The sequence below is a fragment of the Protopterus annectens genome, chromosome 5.part0, assembly GCF_019279795.1.
Source record: "Protopterus annectens isolate FY-2018-M chromosome 5.part0, PAN1.0, whole genome shotgun sequence".
Taxonomy (NCBI): domain Eukaryota; kingdom Metazoa; phylum Chordata; order Ceratodontiformes; family Protopteridae; genus Protopterus; species Protopterus annectens.
The window spans coordinates 1,407,366,264-1,407,381,620 of record NC_056735.1 but is presented as its reverse complement, the minus strand read 5'-3'; the positions used below and the strand labels follow the sequence as shown (position 1 = coordinate 1,407,381,620).

The 15,357-nt window shown below is 43.2% G+C and overlaps 1 protein-coding gene across 3 annotated transcripts in view; it reads right to left on the bottom strand.

The window, feature by feature from the left end:
- Positions 1 to 8,511: 8,511 nt before the first annotated feature.
- Positions 8,512 to 15,357, bottom strand: part of TMCO3 (transmembrane and coiled-coil domains 3) — an 876,118-nt gene continuing 869,272 nt past the window's right edge. For 2 of the 3 annotated variants that reach the window (XM_044071216.1, XM_044071215.1), the window contains exon 13: positions 8,512 to 11,200. In XM_044071216.1, the coding sequence (XP_043927151.1) occupies positions 11,087 to 11,200 (114 nt within the window). In that variant the 3' untranslated portion in view covers positions 8,512 to 11,086. The remainder of the gene's footprint in view (positions 11,201 to 15,357) is intronic. The other variant, XR_006364786.1, reaches the window with a different exon arrangement.

Sequence of the window (15,357 nt, the reverse complement as noted above, 5' to 3'; positions counted from 1 at the left end):
TCCAGAGGGGGACAACTGGGCTTCCATTCAGGAGCACAGGAAGGGTTTGCTAAAGAATGGTTCTCTAGACCCTTGGTGTTGCGGGCCTCTTCTGCAGCGAGGGCAGCGTCCATCACTTGAGTTTCTCCCTCTGCCTCTGAGGGAAGACCTTCCATGTGTGTCCTGGAAAGATCCTTGTGATTTTTTGAACCACATCGTTCCACCCCCTCAATGATTCCTCAAGAAGGATCTTTGGGGGTGTGTGGAAAAACGCATACCCACAGCAGAAAGGGTCTTTCCATCCTTCTCACATCTGGACAACATGTCTTTCACTCTGTGTCCAAAGAGAGATGTGCTGTCAAAAGGAGCATTGACAAATGTAGACTTAAAAGGCTCTGCAAATTCACACAAGTGCATCCAGGTATGTTTCCTGATGGCTATGCCTGAACCCACTGCCTTGGAGGTTCCTACTGCCACACTGGAAATAAGCCTCATGGATGCATTTGATATCAATTATAGGGCCACCAGCTGTGAGGTAATGGAATCCTTCACCTGCTCAGACACCTGCAAGGGTATCCAAAAGTTCCTTTATCAGTTCCCTTTGTAGTCTGGTGAAATGTGCCAGATAGTCCAGGGACCCCAAGGCAAAGGCCCCTAAAGTGTAGACACGTTTTCCAAACCTGTCCATCACCCACGACTCCTTGTTGGGGGAAAAAGCAGAAGAAACGTTGTCAGCTAGTTCCTTTCTGGTGGGCTCCACTAATACCATGGCATCAACAGGGGGTGGGGGCCTTGGACTGGAACTGTTTTTCTTCAGGAGCGGTCATAATTTTATCAGGCTTCCTTGGTATAGGCTCAATGGTGTCAGGTTCCTTCCATGCCCAAGGTAAGACCAATCTGAGGAGCTTGTAGGCAGGCAGAATCACCCAAGAAATAGATGGGGTGGTACCAAACACCACCAGGAACACAGATTCCTCTGAAGGCTTGCTGGGCTTCCAGCCACCTTTCTGTTTTAGGATTTCAAGGATGTCTCCAAATGAGACATCTGCAGGAGGTGATTGTGGTGACCCTTTGCCCTCTTCAAAATCTGTGTCTTCGGTGACAGATTCAGAAGAATCCAGATGCTTTCACTTACATGTCCTCTTCCGATGGACCTCCTCAGTGGGAAAATCTAGGGAGGTATTAGAAGAGGTAGAACTAGCCAATTGGGTGTCCTGAGGTTCTAGTACTGGCTGTCCTTGTGGGAGAGTTAGCTGAGACCCCTGACACAGACCAGGGGAAGATGCGGGACCTGAGGGAATAGGACCTTTCTGAGTCACAGTAGCTGACAGGGCTCTCTCCAAAGTCCTAAAGGCTGATCTTCCCAGAAAGGGATAGTAACCCAGGTCTGAAAGGAGGGCTTTTCTGATCCTTGGTTCTTCCCTGTTCAGAGGAAAGCCGCCCTGAGGCAGAAGTCGGAGCTGAACTAACACTTGCCGACACTCTGAGGTGTAGAGACAGCTCTAAATCTCTCGAAGTCGAGTGAAACACCTCAGATCTGACAGGGTAGAATCAACTCTGACAGCTCTCCACATCAGATATAACAGAGGAGCTCAGAGCAAGCTTTGCAGCAATCTTTGGCTTCAGAGATGGGCCTGGACAACTCTGGACAACTCAGATTCAAGGGCTCCAATACCACAAAGGGAGTCAAAGGAGGAAGAGTTAGATGTGGTGTCTTGGATATATGGGCTTCCTGACCCGAAGGAGTAGGATCAGAAGCAACAATTAGGTGGCTGTGCGCTGAAAGTATCTGTCTCACACTACCCTCTCCTAATGTTTTACACAGAGGGTCCTAGAAGAGCATGAGGACTGCCTGGAAGGAGAATCTGGTCTTTAAAGAAAAAGAGAAGGCATTCTCAATGGGACAGGGTCCACAGCTGGGGAGTACCCTGTCCTAGGAAGTATGTGCAGTAGTCTTGGAGAATCCAGTGTCTCTGGATCTGATGAATCCTTGAGTTTTCGGAGACTTCAGATACAAAGAAACAGTCCCATCCAAAGACAGACTTTTTTCTTTTGTTTGACCAAGGGGGTTGGATAAGATATTTTAATTTTCTATTTCTTGGATGGATCCAAGAAAACTGTTGGATCCAAAGAAGACCTTTTTGAAGTTTGTACCTAGGTCTTAAGGGAAACAGAAGAAGAGCTCAGAGATGAGTGAGACAACTTCTTGGATGTCTCTCCAGAGATGGCATCATCAAAACAAGACAGTAAAGGCCCCTTCAAGATTAATTTGTTCTTGTGTTCCACTAATGCTCGGGGGTTGACGGCATGACATATCGCAGACGGAGGGGACCAATACAGTAGACACAAAGGGTATGCGAGTCAGAGAAGGGAATCTTTTGTCCGCTCTTCCCACACTTCTTAAAATCCGCAGGTGATTTTTCTTTTTCAGCCATGTTAGCTGAGAACAAATGGCTATAAGAACTAGAACGCAGAAGAAACTGTAGCACCACCAACAAAAGGCAATTAAAAGACTTAAGGCTAAATGTAGAAGGGTAGGGAGAAAAAAGGAGAAAGAGGTACTAATGGTAGTATCTAATGTACGCTAGTACAATAAAAAGAAAAATTAAAAAAAGATCATCCTAGAGGAAGGAAATAGAAGTACTTATCTATCCCAAGTAGCTTGACTGTCAAATGTCTTTCACCTAATGGCAGCAAACAAGATCTGAGGTAATAGAGAGGATACACTGTGGCTAAGAGAGAAGTTTGAAAGTTCTGGGTTGCCACAAGGTTTTACAGCAACCGATTCAGATCTGACACCACAGATCCAAACCCATCAGTTGAGGAAAGAATGAAAATTGACAACATCAGAGCTGCTGTTTCTAAATTGTCTGGTACTAATTGTTAAACTATGATAAAACATTCCAGTAAACATTGTTTTACTTTAAGTAAACACCTAAATCTTACAGAAAAAAGTTTCATGAGCACAGATGCAAGGCAGGTGAAAGTGTATCTGATTATATTGCTGAGTTAAGCACGTATTTTCATAGATGGGTCAGTCGGTGTCAGGTCACCACTTCTGAAAGGCTGGCAGACCTTTTGGTAAGGGAACAAGCCCTTTGCACTTTGAGGACATGAGAATCTAGTTGGCAGACCGGAAATTAATTCTGCAGATGATCTGGGGAGAAAAGGGGATATCTACTTAGCAAGCAGTGCACCACTACACACGAAGGGGATACCCAGTGCTGCACATGGGTATAAAGGAACGCATGGTGGGCAGCCTAAACCACCCCAATAGAGTCCACCAATAACAGGGGAAGCACTAGTTCAGGTACATGGCCAGGATCAAGGGATAGATGTTTTAAATGTAAACAGAGGGACCATGTAACATGCAAATGTCCACTGAGCCAAGGTGGGGAAGAAAAGGTGAAGCAGCCAGCAAGTGGGAATAACAGCATGCCAGTGATAAGTTGTCTGGAGACAGCAGGAGTACCAAATTATCACTGACGTCTGTATCCTGTCTTAGTCGATAGAAGACAGGCCACTGCTAAGAGAGAGACAGCCTCTGACATAACCATTGTGAAGCCTGCAGTGGGTGAAGAGGAGCAGTACTTGCTTGGGCAGTCCACACCAGTCAGAGCGTTAGGAAGGACCCCATTCCAAATACCTTTGGCTAGGGCTCGCCTTGAATGGGAGGGTGGAGAAGGAAGCAAACATGTAGGCGTGTTTGAGGGCATCCCTGCAGATGTCTTGACAGGGAATTATTTTGATAATGCAGTACCATGTGTGCATGCAGTTACATGCAGTCAAGCTTGGAGATAGGCATGTGGATCAGGTAGCCTGTGGAAGACCCAGACAGACCCAGATAGACCCCACACCTGAAGTTGGGGCTGGTGAGGAGGCTATTTCAGGGAGGGAGCTACCCTGTAGCAGTCGGCCTGAAAGTGAGCTACAGAAGCTGGTAGGTACTGATGTTCCCGTGGACAGGGTGACTGCAAGGGCAAAGGTGAGTGGTAGTACCCAGGCTGACAGTGAAGCACTGCTGTTAGAAGAGACCGGGTTTCTGGTGGAAAGAGAGATGGGAAGGGTCACAAAGGTAGTACTGAGACAGGCTCAGCTTTCGGACCCTACATTATTAGGCTTGAGGGAGGTAGCTAAGGAGGCACCTGATTCTCAAGGAAAAGGGAAGGCTGTATACTGGAACAAAGGGTTACTGTATAGAGCATGGATTTCTGAGGGAGGACTAGAGGGTGAGTTAATACAGCAGTTGGTAGTGCCCAGAGCCTACCATCTCACACTTCTAGCCATAGCCCATGACATTCCTTTTGCAGGTCATATGGCCATAAAGTGTACCAAGAGATGTATTATGCAGAACTTTTACTGGCCTGGGATTGCAAGGGATGAAACAGGTAGCAGTGCCAAAAGGTAGGCAAGGCAGGAGACAAGGTCAAGGCTCCTTTGATGCCTTTGCCTGTGACTGAGCAGCCATTTTAGAGGGTAACCATGGATATTGTGGGGCCTCTGAGTACCCCAAGTTCCACAGGGAAGAAGTATATCCTGGTGGTAGTAGATAATGCTACTAGATACCCTGAAGCGGTGGCTCAGTCCTCTATTGAGGCAGAGAAGATGGCAAATGCTGTGTTAGAGATTTTCAGCAGGGTAGGTTTCCTGAAATACTGACTGGCAGAGGTGCTAATTTTATGCCAGGCCTGCTGGCCTGTCTGTGGAAGTACTGTGGGGTAAAGCACCTAAAAGCCACCCCTTTGAGTAATGATCTTGTGGAGAGGTTAAACTCTATACTAAAGGTCTATGAGCATTTACAGACCATTTTAAGAGAGTGGGACAAATATTTACCCCATCTGCTGTTTGCATACAGAGAGGTACCCCAGGAATCCACAAGATTTTCACCCTTTGACTTGCTGTCTGGGCATAGGGTGAGGGGACCTTTAGATCTGATTCATGAGTGGGAGGGTGAGTGTGAATACCACAAGGAGTCTGTTGTGGCATACGTCCTAAACTTCAGGCCAAGGCTTAGGGAGCTCATGGACTTGACCCAGGAGAACCTGGCAGGAGCCCAGCTGCAGAAAAAGGTCTGGTGTGACAGGAATGCTCAAGCTTGAGAGTATGCTGTGGGACAGCAGGTTATGGTGCTTATTCCTGTCAGGCACAATAAGCAGGTTCCTATCATGTCATCGAACTTTCACAAGTTCGAACCACATATGGTCGAGACCATCTGTTTGAATTTGTAAATGTTTGAGCGTGTGAATGGAAATCTCCATAGGCAGAGGTTTCCATTCACTTAAATGTGGTGCGATTTTGAAGTTGGTATATTTAAGTAGGGGGTGGGGGGTTGTCCCCCTGCTTACAACAGTTTATTTTGGTTTTTTTAGGTAGTCGAAGTTATGTAACTACGAACATAATGGTTCGACCATTAGGTGTTCGAAGTTACGTAACTTCGACTATGTGATACAGACCCCAATAAGCTGCAGGCAGCTTGAGAGGAACCCTTCAAAGTAGTAAGGAAGGTCAGTGATATTAATTACATGGCAAACCTGCTAGGCAGGAGGCAAGGGCACAAATTGTACCATGTTAACATGATGAAACCTTATCATGATAGGGAGGCCCTTGTGCTGAGTATCTGCAGTGGGTGAAAGGAGTAGCCTGAGGGGGATCTGGTGACTGATGTCATCAGTGAGGCTTGGATGGACACTTCAGTGGAAGGGGCAGCAATGTCCCAACAGTTGTCTCCTAGCCAGGTTCGAGAAAACTGAGCAGTGTTGCAGGAGTCTGGGGGGTATGTTCAATGGGAAACCTGGGTGCACCAGCAACATGTGGATACAGGACTCCAAAGGCCTATTGAGCAGGCCCCTTCCAGGGTACTAGAGCGAGTCAGACAGACTCTGAGGGAGGAGATATAGGAAATTGGAACTGGGGGTAATTCAGGAGTCCAGCAGTCCCTGGGCCTCTCCAGTGGTGCTGGTACCAAAGACGGATGGCAGCACCTGGTTCTGTATGGACTAAAAACTTAACAGTCACACAAAGTTGGATGCATAACCCATGCCTACAACAGATGAAGCCTTAGAGCAGCTGTGTGTGGCTAAGTAATCTGACCACTTTTGATCTGACCAAGGGCTACTGGGAGGTGCCCTTAATTCTCACCGCTAGAGAGAGGTCAGCCTTTGTGACTCCTTTCGGATTACAAAAGTTCACAAAGATGCCCTTTAGGATAAAAATGCCCCAGCAACCTTCCAGAGGCTAGAAGATTGTATCCTAGCAGGAGACTGAGCCCTTGCTTACCTGGATGATATTGCTACCTACAGACATTCCTGGTCAGTACACCATCAGCATTTCATGGAGGTCCTAGATAGACTGCAAACTGCAGGGTTGACCATTACGCCCAGTAAGTGTCAGGTGGGTATGGCAGAGGTCTCCTACTTGGGGCACAGGAGTGGGGAGTGGTAAAATCAGGCCAGAGCCTGCCAAAGTGGAAGCTCTTCAGGTGTGGCCTGCTCCTGTTACCAAAAGGCAAATGAGGGCATTCTTGGGGACAGTGGAGTACTACAGAAAGTTTGTTCACAATTATACTACAATTGCTGCCCCCCCCTCACAGACCTGACAAGGAAAAATAGGTCAGATAGGGTAGTGTGGACCTCAGCCTGCGAGCAGACATTCCAAAAGCTAAAAGGGGCTTTGGGAGGGCCAACTGTGTTAGTCAGTCCAGATTACAACAAAGAATTTGTTGTGCAGGTGGATGCTTCAAACCATGGGGTGGGGACTGTACTGAGACATATTTCCTCAGAGGGAGGAGAGCACCCAGTTGTATATCTCAGCCATATACTCCAACCCAGGGAGGAATGACATTCAGGTGTACAAAAAGAATGTCTAGCCATAGTATGGGCACTGCAGAAATTTCAGCCCTATCTGTAATAAAAGAAATTTACTGTGTTTACAGGCCACGATCCCTTAACATGGCTACATCATGCCACCCAGCAAAATGCCAAGTTATTAAGGTGGAGCCTAGGGTTGCAGGCTTATGACATGACAGTGCAGCACCGTAGTGGGGACAGCAATGCTGATGCAGATGGGCTGTCAAGACAGATCTATATTAGAAGATCGAAATTCCAAAAGTGCGAATGCTGTTTAATCAAACGCTAATACCTGAAACCACACAATATCGAAGTTACGGTACAGCAACAGCAATTTTTTTTCCCAGGGAAAAAAAACTGCTGGCCCATTGTTGGTTCTTTGCCATTTCCTCCACTGTGGTGCGATCTTGGAGTTAGTATATATAAGTAGGGAGGTGTGTGTGTGTGTGTGGGGGGGGGGGCAGTGATTTTTTTTCCTTGGGGAAATAAAATCTCTGTTCCGTACATTCAATATTGTGTGGTTTTGGGAATTTGAGTTTGATTAAAGAGCATTTGCTCTTTTGGAGTTTCGATCTTCTACTACAGACCTTCTTAAAACAGCGTACAGGTTAGTGTGTTCCCAGACAGGCCCACTCTCTCGAGCAACACTTTTCCAGGGTCACTTGAAAAATTAGCTTGAATTTTCAATGGGAGGGAGAGAAGTGATGTTATGAGGTAGTGCCATCTGTGGCAGGAAGAGTAGGGCAGTACATGTGTACATATGCCAGCATAACTAGCTGGAGTTTTGTAAAGAATTTTATGGTATTTGACTATCACACTGATTTGTACAGATGTTTGAGTTAAAAATATACTTCTAAAGTTACTTTTGTTAAAAATACATCAACAGTAAGTCCTGCTGGACAGAAAGAATGTATGCATGTATATTAGGTTGTACTGTTGTAACTGATCAAATGTGTATGTTTATCACAGAACCCTGGAAGGGTGGAAAGTCTGAAATTGTGTTATAGCTTTCAGATTATGCCACAGATCTTATCAAAGCTCTGTGTGTGTATATTGTACCAGAGTCAGGTGACCAGAGGTGATGTCATCCTCTAGCAAGCATCTGGTTTCATTCGAACTCTTGCAGCAGCACTTTGGAACCTGACAAGAAAGATTTATAACAGAATATGTAACTCACACATCCACACAAAGACAGACATCAGCTGGCTTTTGTTGTGGAAAGACACTCGGCACACATCAGCTTGCCTTGCTTTAGTAAGTAATCAGAGAACAGTATTTTTTTAATCAGGGACATTTAGTGAGAATACTTCAGTATTGTTTTATGCATCTGTGAGAAACTATCCAACTGTATTATTTTTATATTTCTGAGGCTGAAACTATGTTGTTCATTGTTTTCAGTATTGTGCTGTTTTCTGTTTTTGTATTTATCATTAAATATTTTAATACCTTTCATTGTGGGTGGTCCTTTAGAGAATACTTTTAACATCTTGAGAGTACTTATGCTTGTTTTAGTGGCACTGTGGCCACTCCTGAAAGCCTTACTGCTTTGGTCGGACACTACCATTTGTATTAGTAACCAGTGATGGGGATTGAGCCTTGATTGCTGCCCTGTCACACTAACAAATTAAAAAAAAATACTGAAGTAAACTAATTTAAAGTTTTACAAAGCATTACACAATCAAAATCATTAGTTTACCAGTAACCTGCTTTATTTATCCCAGAACTTTTTTTTTCAAAAGTGCAATATGAATGCAAATTTCTATGACGTTTCATAAAAGGTGCATGTGTACATACAACAGGTACAGACTAATTCACGTGATTAATTATGACGATAAAATACCCTGAGGAGTTCTACAAGCATAATTTATATAATGTCATTAATTTACTTTATTTAATGCTCCACAGAAGATAAACACAGTAGCCAACCTATTTCCTAGAAGCAAGTTATATATACTATGTTCACTGCAGTGACTAATTTAACAACCATTTGGATCCTTCCCAAGTTACTCCATTTATAATGCAGGCTAGGATAATTTACCAACAAATAATAAACATAAGAAATGTTGACTATTTTGCTGTCTTGCTCAACCACAGAAAAAAAATGTATTGTAGCCAGCAGTATGTATGGGTAGTACTGAAGCAAATGCACATTACTAATTTTCTACACTTAGTACTGCACTCCCAGAAATATACACAGTCAATCAAAATTTATCCCAAGTAAATCAACTAAATCCAGCTAAACCTCAATACTTCATTAAGATACATGTACATACCCAGTTATATCAAAGTTCATCTTGTTTTCTATTTTGATATTAAATTAAAACAGTTTCTTGGTCCAGTAATATGTACAACAAACAATGTAAACATTCAACAACTAATAAGGAGATGCTAGTAGCAATTAAATGAGAACTTGTTTCTTCGTTTCACTGCAAAATTTGTATTACAAGTTTAATAATAAAAAAAAAGTATGGCACAATGAAGTTGTAGTTACAGTACTTAGCACACGTATGTAATCTCAAACATGTCAGTTAGTGTTGTTTTGTAAACAATGTAACTGTTCTTGATACTTTCATAATTAACAAAAAGAGTAAAACTGAACAGCTGCTTTCAAGGTCCTCTGATACAGAATATTTAAGGAAGAAAAAGAAATGACAAGCCAAAAAAATAGTTTTGAAACTATGGAATCTACCAGTAGTACTTGGCAAATGAAACACCCACCAGCTTAGCATGAAACTGCTCACGCAATAGTAAAATAGAGAGAGAAAATTGTGAAAATGTTATTAGTGAGACACAAAAAGCTTGGACCCTGGATTCTGGGAATGGTGGCAATATGGAACCTCTCAAATATTGTTAATAGTGATAGTCCTCTTCATCCCCCCCCCTTTTTTTTTTGTCTTTTTGCTGTTTTTTGCTATTGTTCCTTCTTTTCATACTGCATACGGACAGACTAAGCTCTACACCCCTCGTGCTGGTTCCATTCACACCCCCATGGTGCCTAGCTGGGCACCCCACCCTCAATGTAGTTGGACACTATGAAACAATGCTTTGCCTACCTAGTAGCATGCCCAGTATGGCCTTGCCCTTTCCTGACTTTGTGTGAACTCTACTGTGCTTTCCAGGATACAATGGTGACACAGCATTTGCACTCCTCCCCTACATGACATCCCTATACCGTCCTCCAGTCAGAGGTGAGTGGGCCTCACCCCTGTTACCCCCCCCCCCAATCAGACCTTGATCATCTTGGTCACAAAATGTTCTCCTTTCCTCTACTTATAATAGTATTATGCTAAAAAACAAGAAGTCACACATCAAAAGGGTTACCCAACATAGTCCCTAATTTACTACAAAACCTATACCTCAGACTCTACCTTATGAAGCTGAAACTACCTGTCACATAGATTTTGCAGTTCTACTTTAACATTTTTGAATACCAGGCATCTGGTACCTTACTGTTAAAGACTAATGCTATCAGCATCAGATGCTGTATTTCATACTGGGGCATATACTGTAAAAAATGGTGTGTGTGAAACCACAAACTGACGTATGGAATATTGTATAGTTAAAAACATAGAAAAATGATCCAGATGTGATACTTAACAAGTCAGAATCTTCATTAACTGTAGACAAATACTGTTGAAACTGCAGCCTCTTCACACTTACTCATTGTGGGTGGAGGTGTGGGATAATGGCAGTAGCAAAGGACATGCAAGGGTAGTTCTCTGTTTTGTTCTGAGGAAAGACATTCTGAAACATGTGGTGCAAGTTCTTTGTAAACTAAACCAATATTGCACTACATTTTTTGGTGTGTCCCAACATGTTAACCAGAACACTTCAGCTCTAGTTTTAGAAAACAATGGAAACGATGAACTAGGTGTCACCTTGCTCTGGCCTGTCAACACCATACAAGAAAGGCACATTTAGGTGAACAATAAAAGGAGGCAGTTTGGTGACAGTTATATTAATATCTAAGAACCATGAAAACATTAACAAAATCAAAACCTCTTAAGATGAGCAAGACATAGCACATTAATTGTACTCATACATAAACAATTTATATAATTTGCATAAACTGTGCAAAAATCCAGTATGTAGTCCCATCTTGTAGCAGTGCATTTTCTCAGTATTAAGAGAATGTCGGAGTGCAAGTGTAAAGGGAATTTCAGATAGCTCAGTTTTAGTGAGTGTGTGTTTTACCAACAATGACAATGATAAAAACATGCTGCCAAATTTAGTAGTTATGTTTTTTTTTTTTTTTCTCTTCATCAGGTATTTAGCCTCTTCTCTTGTTTTGGAACACACTTCATAATTGCAGCCTTCCATAACACAGGGGCAAGTAAAAGACTTAATGTTGTCACACTCAATATCAGAAGGTAGACCTGTGGACAAAAGAAAAATGGGAGGCAGTTGAATTAGTTGTAGTACAGGAAGAGCTGCTTTCAATATTAATTGATGCTACCTGCTACAACAGTAAATACCTGTAACATTTCTATATCATTATGTCTAAAATGAAACGGAGAGAGTTCCAGTATCTTTTACAAACAAAAAAATAGAGTCATTTCATAACATAGGCATTACAAAGTACAGTTGTGTACACTTACCATAAATGTAGATGTTTGAGTGTATTTACTGTTGTAGTCATTACATTTGGGTAATCTGCTGGCAGGTTGCCCTCAGTCGGCCTGAATAACAAAGTCGTGGGTCCTGCATCGGTTGCTGTCTCCTCTTCCATGACGTCAGGTCATCAGGGGTATAAAACATGCAGCCAATGCCATTATAATCAGTTTTTCTTGCCCCAGATGTCAGGTGTCCCCCAAATGGGGAGCAAAAATATATATCTAACTATAAATATATACATGCACTTTAGAACACATAAAATTTACCTTCAATTAAAAGCAAATACACCACAAAGACTTTTGAGCATAGTGAAGGAAAGAAGAGATATAGAAAAGGGGGTTGGCAGGTGGGTAACCCGGACTGCAACAGTGAATACACTCGAACATCTACATTTATGGTAATTGTACACAACTGTACTATGTTCTTCATGTTTCACTCAGTCGTTACATTTGGGTAGAATTCCAAAGCTATGGATGGGAAGATGGAATTAAACAGCATTAGGAGCAGCTATAAGGCCCTGCAGGACTGCAGTGGCAAAGCCTGCCCTGGACTTAGAAAAGAGAGGTAAATGGTAATGCTTTGTGAACGTATGAACTGAGCTCCAAAGTAGCAGCTTCTAAAATGTCTCTGGTAGGAACCCCTTTGAGAAAAGCTGCTGAAGCAGAAGTAGCCCTGGTGGAATGGGATCTGATCCCCTTGGGCACAGGTTTACCATGGTGCAAGTAGCAGAAACAAATACACTGGCTTATCCATTTAGAAATAGTCTGCTTTGATATAGCCTTCCCCTCTGATCCTGCAGCAAATGCCACCAGTAGTTGCTCAGACTTTCTTAGAGATTTTGTCCTGTTTAAGTAGAATCTTAGTTGTCTGTGTACATCCAATGAATGCAGGATCCGCTCCTCCTTGTTTTGTGGATTTGGGAAAAAAGTTGGCAGGTTAATGTTCTGGTTAAGAGCTACACTAGATACCACCTTAGGCATAAGAAGGATTGGTCCTGAGGGCCACCCTGTCCGAGTAAAAGATAATGAAAGCTCCACTGCCATGAGAGCCTGTAGTTCTGAAACCCTTCTAGCTGAAGTGACTGCCAAAAGAAAGGCTGTCTTCCAAGAAAGAAATTTTATATCTGCAGTAGCAGTTGGTTCAAAAGGAGGTAGGGTGAGTTTTTCCAGCACAAAATTGAGGTCCCATGCAGGAGTTGGCGCTCTCCTGGGAGGGCTTAAATTTTTGGCCCCTCTGAGGTACTGTTTTAGCAGGGGATGAGAAAAGAGGGGAAGGCTCTGTGTTGTAATGAGCCGAGATGGCAGAGGCATGGATTTTTATTGAAGAAAAAGATAGGCCCTTGTGAAGCATCTCAGTTAAGTATTGCATAATCTGAGGAATATTGGACTTTGCTGTGTCTATTCCTTGTGCTTGGTTCCAAACACAGAATCTCTTCCATTTATCAGCATAACATTTTCTAGTACTAGGCCTTCTGGCCTCCAAAATGACATCCATCACAGGTTTACTGAGAGATGTGGTTGGTGAAATTAGTTTATTAGCCATGCAGCAAGATTCAGAGTTTGGAGCTGAGTGTGCAAAATGTGATAGTTCTGCTGAGACAATAGGTGAGGTGTTTGAGGCAAGTACCACGGAGGAAGGTGTGACATATTCCTTAGAAGCAGGTACCAGTGTTGGCGTGGCCAGTCTAGAGCAATTAGAATAATTTTTGTTTTTTCATGTCTTTTAGTAAGACCTTGGAGAGTAGAGGCAGAGGGGAAAAGGCATAGACTGATAGGTTTTTCCAGCTGAAGGATAAAGCATCCACTTTCCATGCTTTTTTGTGATGAGTTCTTGTGCAGAATTTGTCCAACTGATAGTTTTGGGGAGAGGCAAATAGATCTATGTCTGGGCTCCCCCATTTTCGTGTTAACATGCTGAAGATTTGTGGATCCAGTTTCCATTCGTGTGGGTCCATAAGATTTCTGCTTAGGTCGTCTGCCAGAGTATTTTGCTTTCCTGGCAGGAACTGAGCTTGAAGATGTATTTGGTAAGTCAAGGCTATGTTCCACAAGGCCATGGCTAGTCTGCAAAGGGGGTAGGAGTGGGTACCCCCCTGCTTGTTTATGTACCACATAACTGTGGAGTTGTCCGTCTATCAGTAGTTGTCCTGGATGAAGAAAGTCCTTTAAGGCTGTCAAAGCATTCTGTACAGCTAGCATTTCTTTCTGGTTGATATGTAGATGCATTTGGTTTGGGCTCCATTTGCCCTGAATGCATCTCCCTGCCAGATGGGCCCCCCCGCCCCAAGCATAGTCTGATGCATCTGTAGTTAGGGTTTGGGTGGGAGGGGGCAGAATGAATGACAGTCCCTTGTTTTGGTGACATGCCTCTGCCCACCAAAGAAACTCCTGTTGCAGGCAGGGAATGAGAGGAATCATTGTTTCTAGGCTGTGACAATGTTGACTTCATAAGCTTTTTAGGTACAATTGAAGTTTCCTCATATGCAGTCTTGCATATGGAATTAATAGAATGCAGGATGCCATGAACCCCAAAGCCTGCAGAATTTGTCTTGCAGACAGCTTGGTTTTTGTTGCCACTTGTTTGAAGTATGTTGTCAATTGAATTTGTTTGGCGTAAGGTAAGCCATCTGGGCAGTTGTATTCAAGCTTGCACCCAGGAATGTAATTATTTGAGAGGGTACCAGTTGTGATTTCTTTTCGTTTGTGGTGTAGCCTAGGCATGCTAGAAGCCTTTTTACAAACGCCAGATGCTGAAGAAGAGTGTCCTTGTCCTCTGCCTGAATGAGACAATCGTCCAGATATGGACAAATTTGAATGTTTCTTTGTCTGCAAAATGCAATTACTGGTGCCAGGCACTTTGTAAAGACCCTGGGTGCAGTAGATAAGCCAAAGGGCAGTGCAGAGAATTGGTAATGCAAAAAACATGCTTTGAAGCGGAGGTATCTTCTGCAAGATTCCCTTACTGGGATATGCAGGTATGCCTCTTTTAAGTCTAGAGTTACCAACCAGGCATTCTTGCATAGGCAGTAGTTGTTGTAAAGTCAGCATTTTGAATTTTGAAATGTCCAGGAACGTATTTAGTATGGATAAGTCCAGAATTGGACGCCATGATTTGTCTTTTCTGGGTACCAGGAAAAGTCTTGAATAAAATCTTTGTCCTTTTTCCTTTTCTGGCACTGGTTGAATAGCCCCATATCAATGAAGGACATGACTTGTCCCATGTTATCATGTGGCCTCTGCCCACTGATTTGGTGGCAGATCTGGCCATCCTTTTGGAATTGGCAACGTGTGGAAATGAAATCTGTACCCCTGGGATACTATGTTTAATACCCACTTATCCTGGGTAATTAAATGCCAATTTTGAGCATGAAGTGCTAGCTTTCCCCCCAAAGGGGCTGTCAAAAAGATAAGTGCTTGGAGATAGCAGAGGAAAGTCATTGAGACTGTTTACTGTAGGGTTGTGCTTTGTTACCTCCTGATTTGGAGGTGGAGGCACCCCATTGCTTTGACCTGTAAGATCCTTGTGATTGAAACGTGGAGCCTTTGGAGCATTTGGAGCATTTGGGTTTGCCCTGAGCTGCTCTGTTGGACACAGGAAAAGACCAATTCTTAGTAGGCCAATGTCTACTGAACCTGGGTGGCTGCACTTGCAAGAAATCTTTTACAGTTTGCATAGATTTAGCTTTGTCTTCCATCTTTTTTAAAACCTCTTCTCCCTTATTACCAAACAGACTGTCCTGCTGTGAAGGAGCATCCAATAATTTGGCTTTAACATGATCAGGCGGATTTTGCTCCTTGAGCCAAGCATGCCTTCGTATCACAGATCCAGTTACGGCGGCGGCCCTGCAACAGGCCTCCAAGGAATCAAAACCACATTGCAAAGTATGCTTTCCAACCTTGTCTGCTGAATGCAATAAATC